This window comes from Cyprinus carpio, chromosome B16, assembly GCF_018340385.1.
Source record: "Cyprinus carpio isolate SPL01 chromosome B16, ASM1834038v1, whole genome shotgun sequence".
Classification (NCBI taxonomy): domain Eukaryota; kingdom Metazoa; phylum Chordata; class Actinopteri; order Cypriniformes; family Cyprinidae; genus Cyprinus; species Cyprinus carpio.
Window position 1 is genome coordinate 16,805,242 of NC_056612.1, and position 21,858 is coordinate 16,827,099.

Genomic DNA, 21,858 nt, shown 5'->3' on the forward strand with positions numbered 1-21,858 from the left:
AACTAAATGAAAGTAATGCATAGCGATATCAAATTGGTGCTGGGGTCCCTTTAAGAACGAGCTGCATCATTACACAAACAGACTAACGTTACCCTGAAGAGGACAGTTTTCCGTTGTTTATCATGGGCATAGTCTCTGAACTTTTGATCACCCCTTGTATGTTTGGATAGCATGAATAGTGTACCTTGTAGTTTACATTGAGATAAGTGAGCGCAGTGCAACTGTTTGCACACCTGTGGATATAACAGACTTTCATCGGACTTCTGCTCTTTGGTAACTTCATCATCTGATCCTTCATCTCTGGATGTAAAATAGTTAATTATAACATTGTTTAGGGCACTGACATCACCAAGATTGAGCAGAGTGAGACAAGCAAGATCGTTTAAGAGAGCAGCTACTTCTGACTGGGTTGTTCTCTAGCGCTCCGCCATCTCACAATATTAAAAAATAAATAAATTAAAAAACTTTGCATGCTGTAGTTTACACAGGACTAGCGGGATATGTGTACTGATACACATTTATTATATATGTTACGTGGTTTATTTTGGTAGGTTAACTGTTTTTGTGGTGTAAAGAGAAAGCACCTCCGCAGTGCGTTCTTAACATATAAGAAAGACACAGTCTTTTTTGCTTCCTGCAATTCAATTCAATTCAATTAACACTGTCATACCTATTATGATGCTAAAATCTTACGAGTTGATAGAAAAGAGTAATGATGGAAATAATCTTATTAACATATTATAATAGTATATTAATATAATTAAAATCTATAAATAACCCAACAACATAACCTTTTTACCTTGCTCCAGTGTTGTTTGAGTAAGAAGTAATAACATGATGATGATCTTTTATCACTGGCAGGACCACATCTCTTTCTACTTCTATAGTTTATTTGCTATGTTATTAAGATTTTCTGCTATGCGTAAGAAAAAAAAATGGCATCCACTAATTTTTTCCTCTCACTACATTTTTCAGCTTTGATTTGTCACAATTTATGCATGTTTTTTTGTAGAGTGCAGTTTCCCCCATGTGTTGCCTTTCCAGATCACCTCAATAGAGTAAAAATGTGCATTTTTTTAAATTTAAATAATGTTTGTGTGTGTGTGTTTGTTTCGGTGTATTCCGTGCTAATTTTGAATTTTCTTTTCCAGTATGTTTTAATGATGTCTTTTGTATATATGCCTTATCTCTTCTATATATCTTTTGTTTTTTGCTTTTTTGTCATTATAATAGGAAAAAAAAATTATTACATTATTTCTTGGATGTACTTAAAATAACCCTTACCCTTCAGGTCTTGTGTATATCGCAGCTTAATTAATCATTAAGAGAAAGAGAAACAGGCCTACGTCTGTGCCAGGTCCAGTTTGGTTTCAATCAATTAAACAGAATATGTAATAATATGCCCTGCAGCAGAAAGTCTGGCATTACAGACCCACAACAAACAGCTATGTGCAGAGACTGATCTGAGGACACACTTTCCAGAATTATGATGTGACTTCTGTAAGGTCTGAGGTTCAGAAAAAGAAACATGGTTGCACATGTGCGAAGACAACCACACAGACACACTTGAAGCAAAAATACATATCAATTAATTACAACCTTATGATAGTTCATGCAAAACCTTCATGTGATATCCTACAGCTAGTTTGCATACTGTAGGCTGACAATGCCTTTGCATTGATTTCTTGTGTTGCCTTTATACAGTGTATACAGTCCTTTTGTAAGTGTAGGCTCTTATATAAGTTTACATCCAAAGATGCATGTGTGGAGATTAATGAGATTAATTATGAAGTAAAAATAACTGCAATTAATCACTTGTGTTAATGGCCTTCGATTGACGAATTCTGTTGAAGGATTGCCGTGAACTGTAGTTCTATAATAATCTGATGTTTAATTATATGATCATTTCAATTCAGTGTGCATTAGAGACAACATGCTAGTCTGTTTTCTGTCTTCTCTGTCACAAAACTTTACCCAGACTCATTTGTTCGTGAATTTACTTAGCCTATTTATTCCTTAATTTATAGTTCAAATGGCTTTTGGCAGCTTTATTGCTTTCTAGTAACCAACTAAGTACAGATGTTCTCTCTCTCTTGCTCTGTCTTCATATTGTGCCTTTCATTCCTGCATCTGTCGTATCTTTGTCCTTCCACCTGTTCCTCTCCCCTCCCTACTCTTCATAACTCATTCTCTCTTCTTGAGCTGTTTCCCTGTGAATGGCGATTAAGTGTCTAAAGGACACGGAGCCCCAAGGTTCCTTTTTCACAATTGTTTAAGTTTTCATTAGTCATGTAATGTTCATTTTTCTTTGTCATGTCACCTTTTTTTTTTTAAGCATTTCACGGAATTCAATGCATGATTGTGCTCACTTACAGCTAGTTCCATGAAATATTGCGCACATATATTCTTTAATTACAGTTCAACCAGCAATTTTACCCATTTGTTTAGACTAACAAACATTGTCCATTTAACATGCATTTGCAAAATGGGGAATAAAACTCTGACACAATATTGAAATTATGATGTCTTATTATTTAAATCTAGAAGGTTGAAAAGGAATTTCTTGATTACTACTGTAATTAAAAACACATTTATGAATTAGACTAAAGTTTAGAGTAGAAGAGTTTGTCTATGTCTTGGTTGAAAATCTTAAATAACGTCCTGTCTTTTAGAGACAAAGAGCCTTGGAAGTTGTCCTCTTTTAGATGCAAACTGCATGATAAAGATAAATAATTACAAGTCAAAGTTCCCTTTTATGTTAACTGGAAATTTGTATAAACAAAAGATCTGTTGGCGTTGTCTATTGGCTAAAGGATGCATTTGGCATTCAGTGCAACAAACAAGTCCAAGTTGGCGACAATTCTTGAGAGAACTCTAACTCAAATGTGTCATGTTTTTTATTTTTATTTTTGCAATATAAAACCATTTAGACATAAAATGCCATTTTAGAAGCATTTATGAGATTTCTTCTATTATCATCCAACCGTACACTCATGCATCCTCCCGTCATTTTATATCTGATCCCAATCTACAGTATTTGACTTCCCTCAAATGATTCTAAAATCAGCAGGTGTCCTGTTGCCATGGATCTGCTTCAAATATAAAGAGGTTACATGGTTGGTTTGCCCACCCACGCATGAGCCAGGTGTTTCTGGAGAACGTTTGACCAAAGCTTGTGGTCTCACAGGGATAGACCACCACTTGAGCCAGACTCATTCATGCATGCAGCTTTTCCTGCTGATGTCCTTCTGTGACATTTGATTTGGAACAAACTGGACAATAAAACTCACAACAGTATAGTTATCCATGAAGTAAAAATTTGAAACTTTCACAAAGGAAGTTTAAAAATAATTTTTTATCATATACTTTATGTGATTTGTGATAATGGCCGACTGGCTACATCGGCTAGTCACAAAATAAATAAATACATGAAATTTGGGTTAAAATTATTATGTAAGTTTATGTATCTTATATAAAAGCTAGAGGAGGAAAACCGTTTTAGTTAAGTTTAGTTTACTTTAAAGTGATTGTGTGTGAACTTTCTAAAATATAGAAGAGAGAAGTTTAGACGTCTGAGGGAATTTGCGTAGCATTATAGACAATTTGTCCATAATGATGCCATTAAATTAACTAAAACTCAATAGCATCCCCTTACATGTATGACACTTATCCTTACAATATCTTACTATTTTATGTAGGACTTGACAGTAAATAATTTGATTTTAGCTTACCTGTCAATAAGAAACTCCAAGTTTAATATCTCACAATAAACACAAACATCTCAAAAAAACAAAACCAAAACTAACCATTAATTAATACACTTAATATAATTGAACTTATTATGGCAAACTAGTCAGTGATTAATATACTTAAGTTAAGTGAACGTATTATGACATAAAAACTTACAGACTTCACCTTTAATGTAATCTTGATTATGTAATCATAGCAAACAATGGTTTCAGCGTTTAAAATTGAACCATGTCAACATCTGCCTCAATTCCATTAAATCTTATCAGCCTCATCTTTGACTAATTAATGTTTTTGAGGTTATTTTTTAAACTGTTTTCAATGTTATTTTCCTAACAATGAGACTGATTGGTTTGGAGAGATTATTTTTTGAGTGAAATACAATACTGCATTATTTACGTCTATATGTTCTTTGAAGGACTCCTCTGATATAAGTTTTTATTTTATTTATTTTTTTAATTCCTGGTGCTGGTTTATGATGTTAAATTATTAAAATATCTTCTTTTAACTAAAGATAACATTCTTATTCATGCTGTTATCGCAAAACATGACTTGCAGAAGATCTGCACAGGCTGTACAGAATTTGTGACTTTCAATAGAAAGACTTTATTTGGCTGACTGCAATTAGAGCTCTGTAAAAATGAAAACGCTCATTCAGACATCTGTAACAGAAGCCGCCCCAAAAATTGTAAATACTAAGTTACTCTTGAACCAGCTAGTGCAGTTATATTTTGTAATCCATTCTCCTAAAGACTGCACTTATAAACTTGGGCACACAAGGGTTTTGCAGCGATATGAAGTCACTGAATAGACCGAAGCACAGAATGTTCTACATACTTTTTCTGCCTTTTATATGACATTTGAAAGAGGAAGTAGACTTTCTTTAGTTCCCTTATAAAATCATTCATTCTCTTTATTGTAAAGATTATGAAATCCTTTTTTCAGATCTATTGATTGAGTGCATATTTCAGTTACATTGTGCCAGTTTGCACAGCTGACTCAGAAAGGGACTGACTCAATGGATCAAATCAGTAATGTCTTCCAGCTGCCCATTATTTCATGCACCTTTAACTATTTCTTAGAACTTATCTTTTCTCGTTTTGCTCATTTTTATGATTATTGTGATTTCTTCACCTGTGATGGTAATGTATCACAGGTTAAAAATAATGATAGATAAATTAATTTAGGTAAATGAGATAAATCAGTAGTTGATGTGAAATACTTCACTGTAACATAGGCTGTATATTTACATTACATCTAAAATGTTCTTGCATGCAATTCTTGCTTTTACGGCTTCATATTAATTTATTTTTTAAAATTACTTTATTACCACAGGACTGTTAAAAATTAATAAAAGCAAAAAGTTAAAAAGACAGAAATTATGCAGCTTTCTATAGATATTAATTTTTATTAAGGTTTAACATTGAAAACTTTTTTTTATATTAATGTCAACATTTTAGGTCAAAAAGGTATATATGTGTGTATATGTATATGCATATACAGTACAGGTCAAAAGGTGTATATATATATATATATATATATATATATATATATATATATATATATATATATATATATATATATATATATATATATATAGCTCCAAAAAGATAATAAAGGCACATAAAATATACTGTTTTCCATATATAATCATTTGAGGTTTAACCAAAAATGTTAATGTTGACATAAAAAATATTTGTTTTATTAAATGTTAAGTTTGGTTAATAATATAATAATTTCATAATTTGTTATTATATAGCTATAAAATTACTCCAAGTTAAGTACATTAATAAATACACTTTTGCTTGAAAATGATGACGCAAAACATAATTTCCAGATTGTTTTTACTGATGCTTGCAGTTCTATCACAGGTCATTCTTACAATTTAGACAAAACCTCACTTGTATTATACAGGTAGATAACTAAGTTTTCAAAGCATGAATACAGCATCTACATCATAGGAGATGGGAAATATGTTTTTGCTTACTTTATTCAAATGAGTCTTGTTTTTCCTGCGTTCAGCATCAATCTGCCATTTACATTTTCATTCGGGTATGCTGTACTCAAGCAGTTTCCTGTACTTCCTGCTGAGGAAGTCATAACACTACAATAAATAACCTTTCTTCAATTCAAATGACTCAGAATAACATTACACTTACACTCATTACATTTTTTTGATTACATGGTGAAAACACATACTCTCCATATGTGTCCATATATGTGTCTGTGTAATGTAAAATGTATGAATTTAATATCCTCCAAAATAGTCTCTGAGAGAATGTTGGCTGGAGATATTAAGTGTCAATGTTCAGAGATATTTTCCTTTATCCTCCAAAGGGAAATATGTGTCAAAACATTCCTCACAATCTGAATACAATTTGCACAAGATGGGCAGTCATGGTCCACTAACTGTCTATGTGTGTGTCCATTCCTTTTATAACTCATGCAGGCTTATTAAAGCTATCCTTATCATCAGTGATGTAAGGACATCTCTCTCTTCCTTTCTCCCTCTCTCTCCAATGGCTTTGACATTTCCAGTCTGATAAAGCTTAAGCTTTTCATATCAGTCTAAATGTCACTGTGTGTTTCCTCTGAGCTGGCCCCGGCCTCTATCTGTAGCCCATTTAAAGAGGTGAGTGGCCTTCACAGGAAATTACAGCCCGCACTTGACCCTCATTGGCAGATGGGCACAACCGGAAGCTTTTTAAGAGACTCAATCAGATTTGATTGAACACTTGTATACGCATTCGCTGTGTGTGAATTGATTTATTATGTATGATTATAATCACTTTGATTAATGTGACAAAGTGGTTGGTATGGGATGTTATTGTCTTCGTAGAATTATAGCTCACTTACTGGGATAATCCAACCAAAAATGAAAATTGTGTCAATTTGGTCACCCTTATGTCATTCTAAAATCTGTATGTATTTCTTCTTTTGAATATAATAAAGATATTTTGAAGATATTTTGGTTCCGGTAGACTTCCATTGTATGGACAAAAAACAATGGAAACTAAAAATGTTTGATTACTAACATTCTTCAAAATATTTTTTTTTTGTTCCACAGAAGAAAGCAAGTCATACAGCTTTAAAACGTCATGAAGCTGTGTAAACGATGACAGATTTTTCATTTTTGGGATGAACTAGGTATCCCTTCAAGGATTTGATCGTTTGTTTAAATTATCATTTTAGCTATGGGGCTCCTTCTTTATGTGATGGAACTTTTTATTCAGATTTAAATGCTGGAGTATGTCAAAGTTTACATTGTTTTTTTTTTTTTGGTGCTTCTGATGTGAATTTGTTGCAATAAGCTCTATAACACACTTGTTGTCACTTGGTTTTCCCAGGTGTCACCGGCCTGGTGCGGATTGATGAGAATGGAGACAGGGAGACTGATTTTGCCCTGTGGGACATGACTGAGATGAACAGCGGCAACTTTCAGGTCAGTGGTAATCACATGCTTTGTCTCACACAGTTTGGACATTTTGTTATTGGTGTTCTCAAATGAGCCTAACTCTGAATAGCAGTGACGCTTCTGTTGTTAGTAATAGACAGATTAAATGCAGTCTCATTTTTCTTGCAGCCGTTGTGTGTGTGTGTGTGTGTGTGTGTGTGTGTGTGTGTGTCATCCAAACAGTTTTGCCTTTGTTAAAGGCTAATGAATTAAAATTTAACACCTGAATCTCAAAACCAAGTGGCAGACTGGAGGCATGAATTTAAAACCAAAGTCCCCCCACACAAACCCTCCTTTCTGAAAGACATTTGATTGGTAATTGGGAGGCCAGGCTGTAGGAAGGTTAATTATAAGATACATATTCAGTCAGGGGAATGCTTTTTGTTTGTGTGTGTGAGCGAGTACAGGATAGATGATGAATAGATATTAAAGATCTCAGCTGCTCTCTGAATGAAGCCTATCCTTGTAATTTTTCTTACATACTGGCCTATTTCAGTTTAACATTTTTGATTGATGTTGTTGCCATTAACAAGCTATTTGTTCACTTTACTTTTGCTTTATGTGAGTTTAAAGAAATTGCGTGATGAGCAGATTTTTTTTGTACTGTGTTGACGTCAAGGGGTCAAGGTTCAGCTAGCCCCGATTGGTAGATGCCATAACTGCAACATCTGGACACACACACACACACACACACACACACACACACACAAATACATCTTTCACTATTGACAGGCATTGAAAATTAGCTGTATATTCTGTTGGAATTTTTTTTTTTTTAAATGCATTAGAAATTATATTACGTGTCTATATAAATACACACACACACACATACCTTATCTAATGTGTCTGAAGTCATAGCTCAAGGTAGTCACCAACAATGGACTTTTGTGTGTGTATAGCCAAACAACTGCCACTGGGATTTTCGGTGCATATATTTGATAAAAATGTATTTTGTCAAAATTTAGCTGTATTTTTTAAAATTCTCAAAGCCGCCTATTTTATTGTATCTCAAAATGTCATTTATTCTTATGGGAAAGCTGATTTTTCAGCAACATTACTTCAGTCTTCAGTGTCACAAGAAACATTTCTTATTTTTTGCAACATTATACATGTCTTTATTGTCATATTTGATTGATTTAATGCATCCTTGCTGAATAAAATTAATTTCTTTCAAAAAAGGAAAAGAACATTACAGACTCTAATCTTTTGAACGGTAAAATAAATGTCCTTCAAATTAATAGACATTAACTAAAAGCCACAATTTTAATTTAATTTTTGGTCTTAAAGGTATTGCACAAGTCTAACATGTTTGTGTAACATGTCTGGTGTTTCTTTCAATTTACAATTAGAATGTAATTTATTATAGAAATAAAATTATATTTTTTTTTCATTGTGTTTGTTCTCTTTTTGCTTACATGTGTGCTGCAGATCGTTGCGGTGTATAATGGCACACAGAAGCAGATGAAGATTCTTCCTGGGATGGCCATCCAGTGGCCAGGTGGCAGCATTCCCTTGGATGTGCCCCTCTGCGGCTTTAAGAATGACAACCCTGCCTGTCATGCACGTGGGTATCATACACCAGTTCTGTAGTCCAACTGCTTACCTGCATCTAACTATCCTTCACTTTCCCTCTTAACATTTAGGAACCATCACAATGCACCAGATGATTTCCATTGTGCTTTTCCTCATCTTCGTCATCATCTTCACTGTGACTGTGTTTATATACAGGTGAGAGCTAGCTAGATGATTCTGATACCTGACCAGTTATTTATAAATGTGTATTTGTTCTGCAAATATGGCTGCATTTAAAACACATACTGTATGTACACAAACAGAAAGCTGAAGCTGGAGAAGGAGTTGGTCGCTCAGTTATGGAGAATTGCTTGGGAGGACATTCAGATGAGCAATCTGGAAAAGGCCATGAGAAGCACCGGGAGCAAACTCACACTTTCTCTAGTAAAACACAGAGACAGAACAAACTACATAGTGCACACTCATATTTTTAAATGTCTTTTCCAGCTCTCTGGTTTTTATTTAAATAATAATTTTATTTTTTATTTATTTAATTATCATCACTGAGTCATTTGATTTCTCTCATTCTCTACAGAGAGGTTCAAACTATGGATCACTGCTGACAGCTGAGGGTAATTTCCAGATGTTTGCTAAGACTGGCTACTTTAAGGTATCATTCTGACAAGCTCTGGTTTAAATGTTTACATGGTAACATTTTATTAGAAGGTTCAATTTGGTAACATATTTGGTATAACAATGAACAACATTATTTACAGCATTTATACATTTATTAATAGGTTATGATCATTTAAATGTATGTTCATTGCAAGTTCATGTTTGTTCATGATCTATTCAATAATACATTCAGTGAAGATGAAAAGTTAAAAGTGTATTAGTATAAGTAGTAATTAGAATTAACATAGATTAAATGCCTTAGCAGTAGTTTTCTTTGTTAGTTTCTTGGTACCTAATGCATTAACTAACAATAACAACTAACTTTATTGTGAAGTGTTACCGTTTATATGCATGTTATAACCTCAAATTGCAAATCTCATTGCAAACATAGTGTGTGTGTGTGTGTGTGTGTGTGTGTTTGTGTTGTACAGGTATACTCTACGTTATGGGGACAAAATGTCCCACAAAGATGGCAATATCCAAAATCCTTGTGGGAACATTTTTTGGTTCCCATGAGGAAACAATAAGTAAATCATACAGAATGAAGTTTTTTGAAAATCTAAAAAGTTTTGTGTGAGGGGAAGTTTTAGGGATAGGGGTAGGGTAAGGGGATAGAAAATACAGTTTGTACAGTATAAAATCCATTATGTCTATGGAATGTCCCCATAAAACATGGAAACCCAACGTGTGTGTATGTTTGTGCTTGCTTCTTCACCAGGGAAACATTGTGGCCATTAAATACATCAACAGAAAGCGCATGGAGTTAACGAGGAAAGTGTTGTTTGAACTGAAGCATGTGAGTGTGTCATGCTGTTATTTTGTTCTACTGAAGAATTATTCTGCAAATCCAATTAAAATCATTACAATAGATTCACAAACAACTGACTACACTGTAAAAAACATTTTTCAGAAGTTGTAAATAAAGTAGAAAATGCTATTTCAGTCTTTCTACTACTCTCTACATTTCAAGTTTAATTCAGTGTTACTTGCAAATAATTGTGAAATTGACTATCAATTTCTAAGTGAAAAGAACTGTTTCTACACCAGTTTATATTCAGTATAGTTGTTTTGTTTTCAGATATTTGTAAGGATATACTGTGAATAAAAAAAATAATAGTGTGTGTTTGTTCTCTAGATGAGAGATGTGCATAATGAGCATTTGACCCGTTTTATCGGCGCCTGCATCGATCCACCCAACATCTGCATCGTCACAGAATACTGCCCTCGAGGCAGCCTGCAGGTACAGATGCTCCTGATTCATGATGTTTTCTCTCCTCCAACCCTAAACATAACTGTTACTCTAAAACTATCATTTTGATGACATGCCGAGCCACACTCACACATCAGTATGAAAATATACCTAGTAGCTGTGGAAGACCTCATGTTGGCGAAATTCCGAATGAAACAATGTGGAAATGTCCTAGTGGAAAGAAAACATCCAAAAGACACTGTTACGTGCTTCTTTTATAGCACTTTTTCTATTTGTGTCAATAGATTTCAATTACAATACATATTTTTAAAGCCCATTTTCTCAAAAACAGTTTGTTCTCCTACACCTAGCCATAAATCTCCACTTCAGTAGCACTTACACACACCAAAATTTTACAATTTTATTCCTGTCCATATTCTGAAGGTTTTTACATAGGGATTTGTTCATATAAAATTTGTTTGATCATATACATTTTATCCCACCCCCCCACCCAAAAATTCTGAAAATATATTGTTTCATGTCTGTTCTTAGTTTTTTCTGAATTATGGAGTGACAAAAATGAGATTCGGTCAAAAATTCCCTCTGTAAAAACATTTGACTCTGATATGTCAAAAAAATTAAAAAAGAACTTTGAAACTGACTTCATCCAGTGTTCAGAGTTTTTGTACTAGAAATTTATGCAAATTACCACATATTTCATTAAATAATGGATCATTTGCATATTTAAACCTAACATTTTAGAAAACCTGTTATAAAAAAAATGTTTGCAATTATCAATGTAATCAATGAACTGGGTAAGTAAGGTGACAACTATTAGTTAATTTTTTACCCCATTCACCTGCAATGTCTCGCCTTAAAAATGACTGCTTTTTACTCGTGAAAATTTGGCAAACGACTTTAAAATGACCACATATTCTACTGTTAGAGCAATACTTTTTTCTTGGCCATTTTGGTGGATTTATTAAGTCAGTTTCTCTCAAGCACTTTATTTTAATGTTTTGTTATCTAATGCATTTGTACATTTTTAAGTCCAAATACTTGTTGGGCTGTATATGTGTGTATATGCACTCATCTCAAATTTTTCTGCATCTGTGTACAGGACATTTTGGAGAATGAAAGCATCACATTAGACTGGATGTTCAAATATTCACTAGTCAGTGACATAGTAAAGGTAGAGACCCCTCTCTATTTTTAACGTGCCTTTATTTTCCACGATAACTTGCCAAATGTGATTAAATTCATTTTTCTGATTGTGCTGATTTCTCTTCCCTCAGGGCATGGCTTTCCTTCACAACAGTGTGATTGTATCCCATGGCAACCTGAAATCATCCAACTGTGTGGTCGACAATCGTTTTGTGCTGAAGATTACTGACTATGGGCTGTCCAGCATCAGGACAGAGTCAGACACAGAGGACGCCCACTCTTATTATGCACGTCAGTCATGTGACCTTTCAGCTTTGTCATTTCGTTTCAGTTTGACTCAAGTGGTTATGATTTCCACTACACGCATACATGCATACCTCAGTCATAGATTCTGTTGTTCACTGTCAGTCCCCTGTCTGTGTCTGTGTGAATCTGCATACGCCTGTGTGTAGGTAAGCTGTGGATGGCTCCAGAGCTGTTGAGAATGGAGCGCTTTCCTCCAGGAGGCACACAGAAGGGCGACATCTACAGTTTTGGCATTATCCTTCAAGAGGTGGCTCTACGGAGAGGAGTCTTTTACCTGGAGGGAGACTCGCTTAGCCCCAAAGGTCAGAGATCCAATCTTACCAATACATGTCATAAAGTACATGTTTAGCCTAAATCTGCCCATCTCCAGCCCGTTTTGACCTTATATCCTAAACCTTAAACATTTACATGTTGCTTAAAACCTGTATGACTTTCAGTAAACCAAAACAAAATATCCATATACTTAAAGTCAATGGGTTCCAGTATTGTTTTGGACCTTAGGGACTCTTATGTATAGACAAAAATAGCTGAAATATATAGCTACTGTATACCTTTGTCAGAGTTTGTCAAAGTTGTCAGATTTCACTGAAATTCACATGGTACATGATGGGCACAGACTGATTTTTTTTTTTAGCTTTGTGATTCCATCCAGTCGGAGGATATTAAACATGTTAGATATTTTGGAACACATACACTCTTAAAAATTCTTCACAGGTTCTTCACAGCGATGCCATAAAAGAACCATTTTTGGTTCCACAAAGAACCATTCAGTCAAAGGTTCTTTAAAGAACCATCTCTTTTTTACCTTTTTAAAATCTGAAGAACCTTCTTTCGCCACAAAGAACCTTTTGTGAAACAGAAAGGTTTTTCAGATGTTAAAGGTTCTTTATGGAACCATTTAGACAAAAAAGGTTCTTCTATGGCATCGTGAAGCACATTTATTTTTAAGTGTACTGTTTATATTTGTCATGCATTTCCTAACAACAAGGTGTATGTTCCCTCATCATTTTTTTTTTGAGTGTTCAGAATGCCTTGAATGTCTAATAGTGTGTCTCAGTGGTTGTAATGTAAGAGTTTTTCCTCTGTAACCAAATTATAAAATCGGCAACTAAGTGTATTGTATTCCAGCCTTTAAATTTAGTTTCTGTTTCTCACACAAAGCTATCATATAGTTTTAGAACATTGGAAATATTACACACAAGTCAAACTGAACTGATTTTTTCATTTTACTTTCATGTCGTTTTTTATGCTTAAAAGCCTTAGTTCCCATTACATTTGCAAAAAAAGGCAGTGGAAAAGTCTTGTTTTTTTGTGTTTTCCATTTAATTAAAAGTTAAAATAATTAATTGTTTTTGCTTCTCTGTGAGATTTGGGCTCTGAAATTCTTAATTGTCTGAAACAGTTTGATGAGGATGCAAAACTTGTTTTTCTGCTTCTTTTCAAATGCTTTAAAATATTGATGCACGGCTCTGCACTCAGAACACTCACACAAATTACCCTCGAGAGCTTCCGCAGTGACAGGAATCAAAGACACTAATGAGCCAGGTTCGTCAGAGAGGTCAACAAATACACAACCAGATGCCATTCAAAGCTGTGCTCATGCACATGCACATGAATATTCTCATCCTCTCTTTATCACAACCACATCAAAGATGATTCTTTAAACATACAGTATGTATGCATAAGAACACCCTGACACACTCTTAATTTGCCAGTCCACTGCCCTTTTCGCTCAGCCGCCAGTGAGTTTGTCTGAAGAGGAAGACACTTGACATTATCTTGTCATCCTGCCAACATCCTCACACACATTGCATCCGCTGCTTATGGTTCTCTTGTTTACAGAGAACAACCCTCAGAGTGTCAAGAGCTCTCATTCATACATAGAAGTTATTATGTATCAAACTTTTGCATTTTGATTCCATATGATTATACAGAGTTGCTAATTGCCATAAAATATGAAAATCACCAAATACTAAAATATCTCTGAAGTAACATTCTAAAAATGTCTCCATTGCATCTATAATTTCAATGCAAATGAAATGAAAGCAAAGCTGTATAAATCACTGCCACTTTATATCACTTTCAGAGACACTAAAAGGTTCATTTGCTATTTGTCTCTCTCACACACATATATCCATCCACGCTTGTCTCTTTCACTCTCTTTCCCTCTCTAATCTAATTCATGGATATAATCATGTGATTCAGAATACAGACCAGAGAGTGTGTGTGTGTGTGTGCTTTTATGTCAAGAAAAGACTTTCTGCTACACCCACAAACACTGTCAGCGTCCCTGGAGCTTGTGATCTCAGCACTTTAATCAGAACTGACGTAGAAGTGGAGATCATATCAATCTTCACACATGCATTTGGGAACCTTGGTAATAAGATTACTGTTGGTGAAGATTACGGTTCTGGACTGGTGTCCCAATCAGTCTAGTCAGTGTATTCCTGGTCAACCAATCAACCTGGCACCACCGGCACACATATAAATACAAAACACAAACACAAAGAAATTGTGTAGCAGTAAAGATGTCCTGAGCTTATCAGGCCAGACTGTTCGTGAAAAGCCTCATATGGAGCTGAGAAATGGTGTTTTTACTAGAGTGCTACAACCCACAGCCATTTCTTCCAGGCTTTCAGAGCTGTAAGAGCCTGATGAATAGAGCTGAAAGAGATCAGGAAGAGGATGCGAAACAGAGATAAAACATTGTGGGAGTTTGTGGGAATAAGACTGATGGAAAATACCCTGATGCAGTTGATAGCAGAGAGAAACGGAAGGAAAGCACTTTGACAGGCAAAACTTGTTGGAATTAAAAATGACTTTATTTTATATATATATATATATATATATATATATATATATATATATATATATATATATATATATATATATATATATATATATATATATATAAAAAAAAAATTTATCTTAATGGAAGAAGCGACCAATCTTTTCATCTGTATTGTGATGCCCAAGTAAAACAGATTATTGAAAATAAGAGAGTTCAGGACTGGATATAAATTTAATCCATCAGTTGTTGATTGGAAGGAGGCAGATCTGAATGCGAGTTTTAAATTTTAATCAAAATTTAAAGGTCAAAAAGGTAGAAAAAAATTAATCATGGATGAATCATTCACAATAGGATGCATTAACACGTTTTAAGGACATGAACTAACAATGAAAAATACTTCTACAGCAATTATTAATCTCAATTAATGGTAATTTCAACATTTACTAATACATTTTTAAAACCAGAAGTTTTATGTTATTAACCTGAGCTAGAATGAACAAACCATGTGTTTTTAAAGATTAACATTTACAAAGATTTAGAAAATTCTGTAACAAATATATTGCTCATTGTTGGTTAATGCTAGTTAATGCATTAACTAATTGAACCTTATTGTAAAGTGTTACAGAAAATGTATACCATGAATTTAATGCAGATTTTAAAACCATGGCTGATAACCTGATGACAAATGGCCCAGTATTAAAATTCAGTACCACTTTATGTTAATAAATGAAAAATAAAAAACTAAAATTACTCATTTGACATACTACTTGTGAACATGACAGCACTACAGTATGAATATATATATATATATATATATATATATATATATATATATATAGACAGACAGACAGACAGACAGATAGATAGATAGATAGAAAGATAGATAGATAGATATTCACTAAAGGTTATGTTTATCAGTGTTGTTATATTTGTTGTTAGTATTTTTAAAGATTAATTATAAATGAGTGTTAGATGCTGGACAAGGTTATCTAAATGTAAAACTAGGATTTTGAGGTTGAGTAAATGATGACAGAACTTTCATTTTTTGGTGTGATCTGTTCCTTTAAGCTCAAAATCTCTCTTTTTCTCGTACTTTTCCTTTCTCTTTGTTGTGTACAGAGATTATGGACCGTGTAGCTCTGGGAGAATGGCCATATCTACGGCCATCCGTGAACCCTCAGGCCCACAGTGAAGAGCTGGGTCAGCTGATGCAGCGCTGTTGGGCTGAAGAACCATCAGACAGACTGGAGTTCAACCACATTAGTGTGTTACTCCGCAAACAGAACAGGTCTGTCCCATTCTGCGTAGTTCTTGCTGTAGTAGCTCACTTGTCTGTTTAAGGCATCTAACAAACACTTTTATACATCTAATAGTTCACTTATTAGTGGTGCTTGCAATGCATCTAGTGTATTAGTGTCACCATGCTAATGTTTGTGGCCACACCCTAGAAACCATTTTGTTGAAAATGTACAAGTCTTTTTCTTCTTATTATTATTTGCCTTATCCTGTTTCTTTATCTGTCCTCTTTCTCAGGGAGCACAGAAGTAATATCTTGGATAATCTCTTGTCTCGCATGGAGCAGTATGCTAATAATCTGGAAGAGCTGGTGGAGGAGAGGACTCAAGCCTATCTGGAGGAGAAACGCAAGGCAGAAGCTTTGCTGTACCAGATCCTCCCTCAGTCAGTAGACTCACATAATACACAACAAATAAATGAACTATGAAATAAACATACACACATTTGGCTAACGCTCATAAGGCTTCATCTCTGTTGTGTTAGTTCAGTGGCAGAGCAGCTGAAGAGGGGTGAGACGGTGCAGGCCGAAGCTTTTGACTCTGTCACCATCTACTTCAGTGATATTGTGGGCTTCACGGCTCTGTCAGCAGAGAGCACACCTCTGCAGGTATCTTCCACTTAAGCCTGAGAATATTTCTGATTTGTTTTACTATTTCACTCTAAAGATTTTAAGCAGATGTCTCTCCTGTAGGTCGTCACCCTCCTCAATGATCTCTACACCTGCTTTGATGCCATTATAGATAATTTTGACGTTTACAAGGTATTGCCACCTCATACTTGACAACATATTTGCCCTAGACAGGTAAAGTGTCTTTTGCAAATAAATAATGTTTTCATTTTATGTATTCCTCATTTTCTTTTTTTTCTTCTTGGATTTGACAGTTTTAATAACTTTCAACTTTAAAGAAATGTGTGTGTGTATATATATATATATATATATATATATATATATATATATATATATATATATATATATATATATATATATATATATATATATTAGTGCTGTAAAATGATTAATCGCGATTAATTGCATCCAAAAATAAACAACATTTTTCTTAAATATATAGGTGCATGCGTTTGTATTTATATATACACACACACATGTATTATGTAAACAAAAACTTTTACTTTGGATGCAATTAATTGATTGAAAGCACTAATATATTCTTTTTGCATTAGAATTATATGGGTCATTTTAACTTTAATTTAAAAAAATTCCATGAGGTATCAATTTAAAAAATTCTCAATATGCATATTTAAGACACTCTTTGAAAGGATACAAAGGGGAAAAAACGTGTTTCATATCAGATAATGTGTATTTTTGCCTTAAGCGTATTTAATACCACAAAATTTGTCATTAAATAGAAATGAGGCCTATTCACCTGTAGTACCTCCCCTTAAAACATTTATTGTAATTAAAAAGAAACATCAATTTTATGTAAATTTTTGTTAGTTTTCTTTTGTAAATTTTCTTGTGTAACACTTGTTTTGTTTGTGCCGATGTGTGGTGGTTTTGTTTCCAATCGGATTAGGTGGAGACAATTGGCGATGCCTACATGGTGGTTTCAGGATTGCCGGTACGGAACGGGAAACTGCATGGTCGTGAGATCGCACGCATGTCCCTTGCTCTATTGGAGGCTGTCAAAACATTTAAGATTCGCCACCGACCTGATGAGCAACTGAAATTACGAATCGGCATTCACAGTGGTAAGAATGATGGTTTCAAAAGTATGTCTTTAACATACTGATGGACTTTTAATTAGCAAAATCTGTCAAGGATTTTTTTGGTTGTTATGAGCTTTGTTAATCTATACTTTCTACCCATTACAGACATTCTGTCTATTCTATCACAGAATAGAGCATTTTTTAAATTAGCATGCATAGTTGCCGCAGCATTTCCCATGTGTGTTTGTGTTTCAGGTCCTGTGTGTGCAGGTGTAGTCGGGCTGAAGATGCCTCGGTTCTGTCTTTTTGGAGATACAGTGAACACATCTTCTCGTATGGAGTCGAATGGAGAACGTAAGTACTTACTGCTCCCATTCCTACCAAATCAGCAATCAATACTCAAAACCATATAAACTTTTGAGCCATGACTCTATACTAAGGGTATGAGACAAGAACATAAGAAATATCGAGTGTCTTTAATTCATACTATAATTTGGTATAGAAGTTTAAGCCATATATAATTTGGTACTAAAAACTATATACTATATATATATATAGGGCTGTCAAATGATTAATCAAGAATCACATCCAAATAAAAAGTTTTGTTTACATATTGTGTATACTGTGTCTTTTAATGTATATATAAATACACACACATTTGTATATATATTTAAGAAGAAATATGTTAGTATAAAAACAAAAAAAAGAAATAAAATATAAAACATGTAAATATTTTCTAAAAAATTTATATATACATATAAATATACCCTGTACACATACATATATATAAACTTTTATTTTGGATGTGATTTCGTGATTTCATTTGACAGCCCAATTCACATAAATTATCTCTCCTTTTTTGAAAGTCTGCTTCAATATTTCAACAGAAGTGCTTCTTCAGATGTTGTATTATCGACACCAATTTTCCATAAGGAAATTCACAATCATTCACAAAGCCCAAACAAAAAAAGTTGATGAAAAGATTCCATTGTAACTCAAATTTAATTATTTCCCCCACCACCTATTTCCCCATATAAACGCTATCAGCGTTCGATAACACTTGACAAAAGCAAAACAAATTGCAATCAGGAAAGGGATGAATTGTAAGAGTTGCTAATATATTTCTCACAGGAGAAGATTAGCACATATGCCTGCCTTGACCATCACAATCCTGACTTAAACATTGTATTATGGCAGTTTTACTTCACACTGTGGTCCTTATGTGCATTTCCAATATTCTGACCCTGCTAGACTGTTTTAGTACAGTCCTTCTTAAAATGTGTTGTTAATAAACCACATAAAAACTACAATTAAAATAAAAACTGAAAAAAAAAGCTTATTCAAAAATAAAAAAATCTGATATAAATAATGCTAAAATAACACTGTGTGTGCCAATAAGATTGGCTCTTTTACTATACCTGCAGGTGAAAAGTACACACGTAAATCACGTTTGCCAACACACATTAGTCAACCCGGTGAGCTGTGCGAACGCAACTAATCAGGATTTATACAGTAACATTCTAATCATTCACACGCTGTTATCCTGCAGCTCTGAAAATTCATGTGTCGTCAGCCACTCGAGATGTGCTGCAGGAGTTCAACTGCTTCCAGCTGGAGCTGAGAGGAGATGTGGAGATGAAGGGAAAAGGAAAGATGAGGACCTACTGGCTTCTGGGGGAAACAAAGAATGGTGATTGAGACAGTGGGGAGCAAAAACCTGCATGGGATCAACAGAGACACACTGACTCTAGTCAAACCCATCCACAGAGAAACCAAGCCAAGGCTGTTCTGTTGGCCAAATACACACGCACATAATCTTGTACAGCACTAGATGATGTCTGACTTGTATATATGTACTTTAAGATGTTTCTTTTGTAAGAACACCAGCTGCAGCTGTAAATGGAGTGAAGGTTGAGTGGGATTAAATATCGTCCCCTGGTGGATAAGGAGCAGCACTGCTGGCTTAAAAAATATTAGCCTAAATAAATGATTACTTCAAGGGTGTGTGTGAGTCAAAAGACATGTAAATATTAAAGATGATGACATAGATTTTAGCTCACCAAAAAAAAAAAACTTTGGCTTTAATAATACAAATGTTTTGAAGACAAATATTGATCACTTATTTACTTTTTGTCATTTATTTCACTTTAGTAATATTTATAGATTCTTATATTAAAAATATATGTTTTTTCTTCACCCAGTCAGACTCTTGCACAAATATTCTGCATATTCTTCTTCAAGCCAAGTAAGACACCTTGATCTCTGGCTCATCTCCTGGATGTTTCTGCTGAATGAGAGGAGCTCTTTTCGAAAGACAGTTGTTAGTTTTTGATGTGAATGAAGCAGGAATTTTGTGAGTAATGCGTAAATACAAAGCATAAATAATCCATAAAAATAAAACCTAACAGATTAATAACATTTTTTTTAAACATTTTGACCAGCTTTTTTGCCCTTTACACTTGCAAAGTCTATAAGTATATTACAAGGGAGATTAATGACACTTTTTGATTTGACATGAGAAACACTTTGCCTTTGTATTATTTTACACGCTTGTATGTTTCTATGTGTTTCTGTTCATGCAAGACGGTTTTGCATGAATTTACTTGAGTAAGTAAATGTAAAGTTTCTTTGCAAAGTGTTTAGGAGTGATAATAAAATGCAGAGCACGAATTCTGAGTATGGGTCACCATACTTGGCTGTATGTCGCTTCACTAATTAGGTCATGACTATAATGCAACACATTCATACAGACCCTGACATTAGTTTCTGACTATAATGAAGATTTGAATCCACTTATAGTCATCTTTAATTTCTTACTTATCTATTCTCTTGAGAGCCTGCACAAGTACCTGCTTGACACTTAAATTACTTCCAACCACCTTGATTTTCTCACTGATTTCAGACTGTCATTCCCATGAGCACTTAAAGGCGACATATTTGAGAGTGCAGGTTAAGTATTACTCTGTGAGAGACTATAAAAATCTGCTCCTCTGTGTTTGATCTTTGCATTAGGGACACATATAACATAAATATTGTTGTGTCATTTAATTTGAAACCCCATATAATACTCATTGCATCCATTATGGTGTATGACATTTAAACGTCATTGCTGAGGCACAGTTATGATGAAAGAAATTTCTGCTCAAGGTTTTTCTCTGAGAACCAGTGTATTATATTCAGCATTCCACGGTTAGTTTAGACACACATATGTACGTATACACACACACACACACACACACACATGTACATACATACATATAGTAATTTAGCATTAATTTGAAAGCAAGAAGAGGAAAATACCTTGCTTTTATTTTTAATAAATCATTTCTCAACATTTCTCGCTTAATATTTATTCCTTACATAATGTACAGGAGTCATATTTTATTTACATTATCAATACTCACTTATGTACTCATTTATGTATCTGAAATATCTGAAAGTTTAATGCATCAACATATCAGAAAGCATTTGAAGTGTAGAATTTGTTTGCATATATAAACAACAATTATGACCAGACTGGACCAACAGTATTAAAAATAAAGGTTCTGGAAAGTTTCAGATGCACAAAACGTTCTTTCTGTTCTAAAAGTGTTTTTTAGATTATTAGAATGCTCTTCACACACAAAAAAGGTTCTATTAAGAATCCTTTCACCTTTTGAAAGATTGTTTTACCGTCTATGACAGCTGCATTATTCCTTTTGGAACCTTTATTTTTAAAAACGTTTTCATAAATCACAAAGTTTCTTTCACATTTGTGTTATATATTAGAAAATGCTACGACTGGATGTATAAAGTCAAATTCACACAAGATTGATGCCAAACCTATGTGACATGTTGACCCTGAGTGTGAGATAGACATATGCGGTTGCTACTTGAGTTAATATCCAGTTTCTTTAGACTTCACCGAGACCAGGGAGCCGCCTTACGTAAACATGTTTTCCATCCTCTCTGTAGGAATCCATAAGGTCCACTGAGGTGAGCAGGTCTCGCTAGTTCTGAACGGCCACATGAATCTCGCAGCTGCAGAGGAGCTGTGTCAGAGGCTCGCGTTTCCAC

The 21,858-nt window shown here is 34.2% G+C and overlaps 1 protein-coding gene across 1 annotated transcript in view; it reads left to right on the forward strand.

Annotated features, from left to right (window-relative positions):
• The window catches only part of LOC109093221 (atrial natriuretic peptide receptor 1-like), a 39,407-nt gene extending 18,935 nt beyond the window's left edge, over positions 1–20,472 (forward strand). Inside the window, exons 6-22 of the mRNA XM_042741139.1 lie at positions 7,095–7,189; positions 8,630–8,765; positions 8,845–8,929; positions 9,037–9,157; positions 9,309–9,383; positions 10,107–10,184; positions 10,524–10,628; positions 11,698–11,769; positions 11,873–12,032; positions 12,194–12,349; positions 15,958–16,126; positions 16,372–16,518; positions 16,618–16,741; positions 16,826–16,894; positions 17,670–17,844; positions 18,058–18,156; positions 19,352–20,472. Of these exons, the coding sequence (XP_042597073.1) occupies positions 7,095–7,189; positions 8,630–8,765; positions 8,845–8,929; positions 9,037–9,157; positions 9,309–9,383; positions 10,107–10,184; positions 10,524–10,628; positions 11,698–11,769; positions 11,873–12,032; positions 12,194–12,349; positions 15,958–16,126; positions 16,372–16,518; positions 16,618–16,741; positions 16,826–16,894; positions 17,670–17,844; positions 18,058–18,156; positions 19,352–19,500 (2,015 nt within the window). The 3' untranslated portion in view covers positions 19,501–20,472. The remainder of the gene's footprint in view (positions 1–7,094; positions 7,190–8,629; positions 8,766–8,844; positions 8,930–9,036; positions 9,158–9,308; positions 9,384–10,106; positions 10,185–10,523; positions 10,629–11,697; positions 11,770–11,872; positions 12,033–12,193; positions 12,350–15,957; positions 16,127–16,371; positions 16,519–16,617; positions 16,742–16,825; positions 16,895–17,669; positions 17,845–18,057; positions 18,157–19,351) is intronic.
• The last annotated feature ends 1,386 nt before the right edge of the window (positions 20,473–21,858 follow it).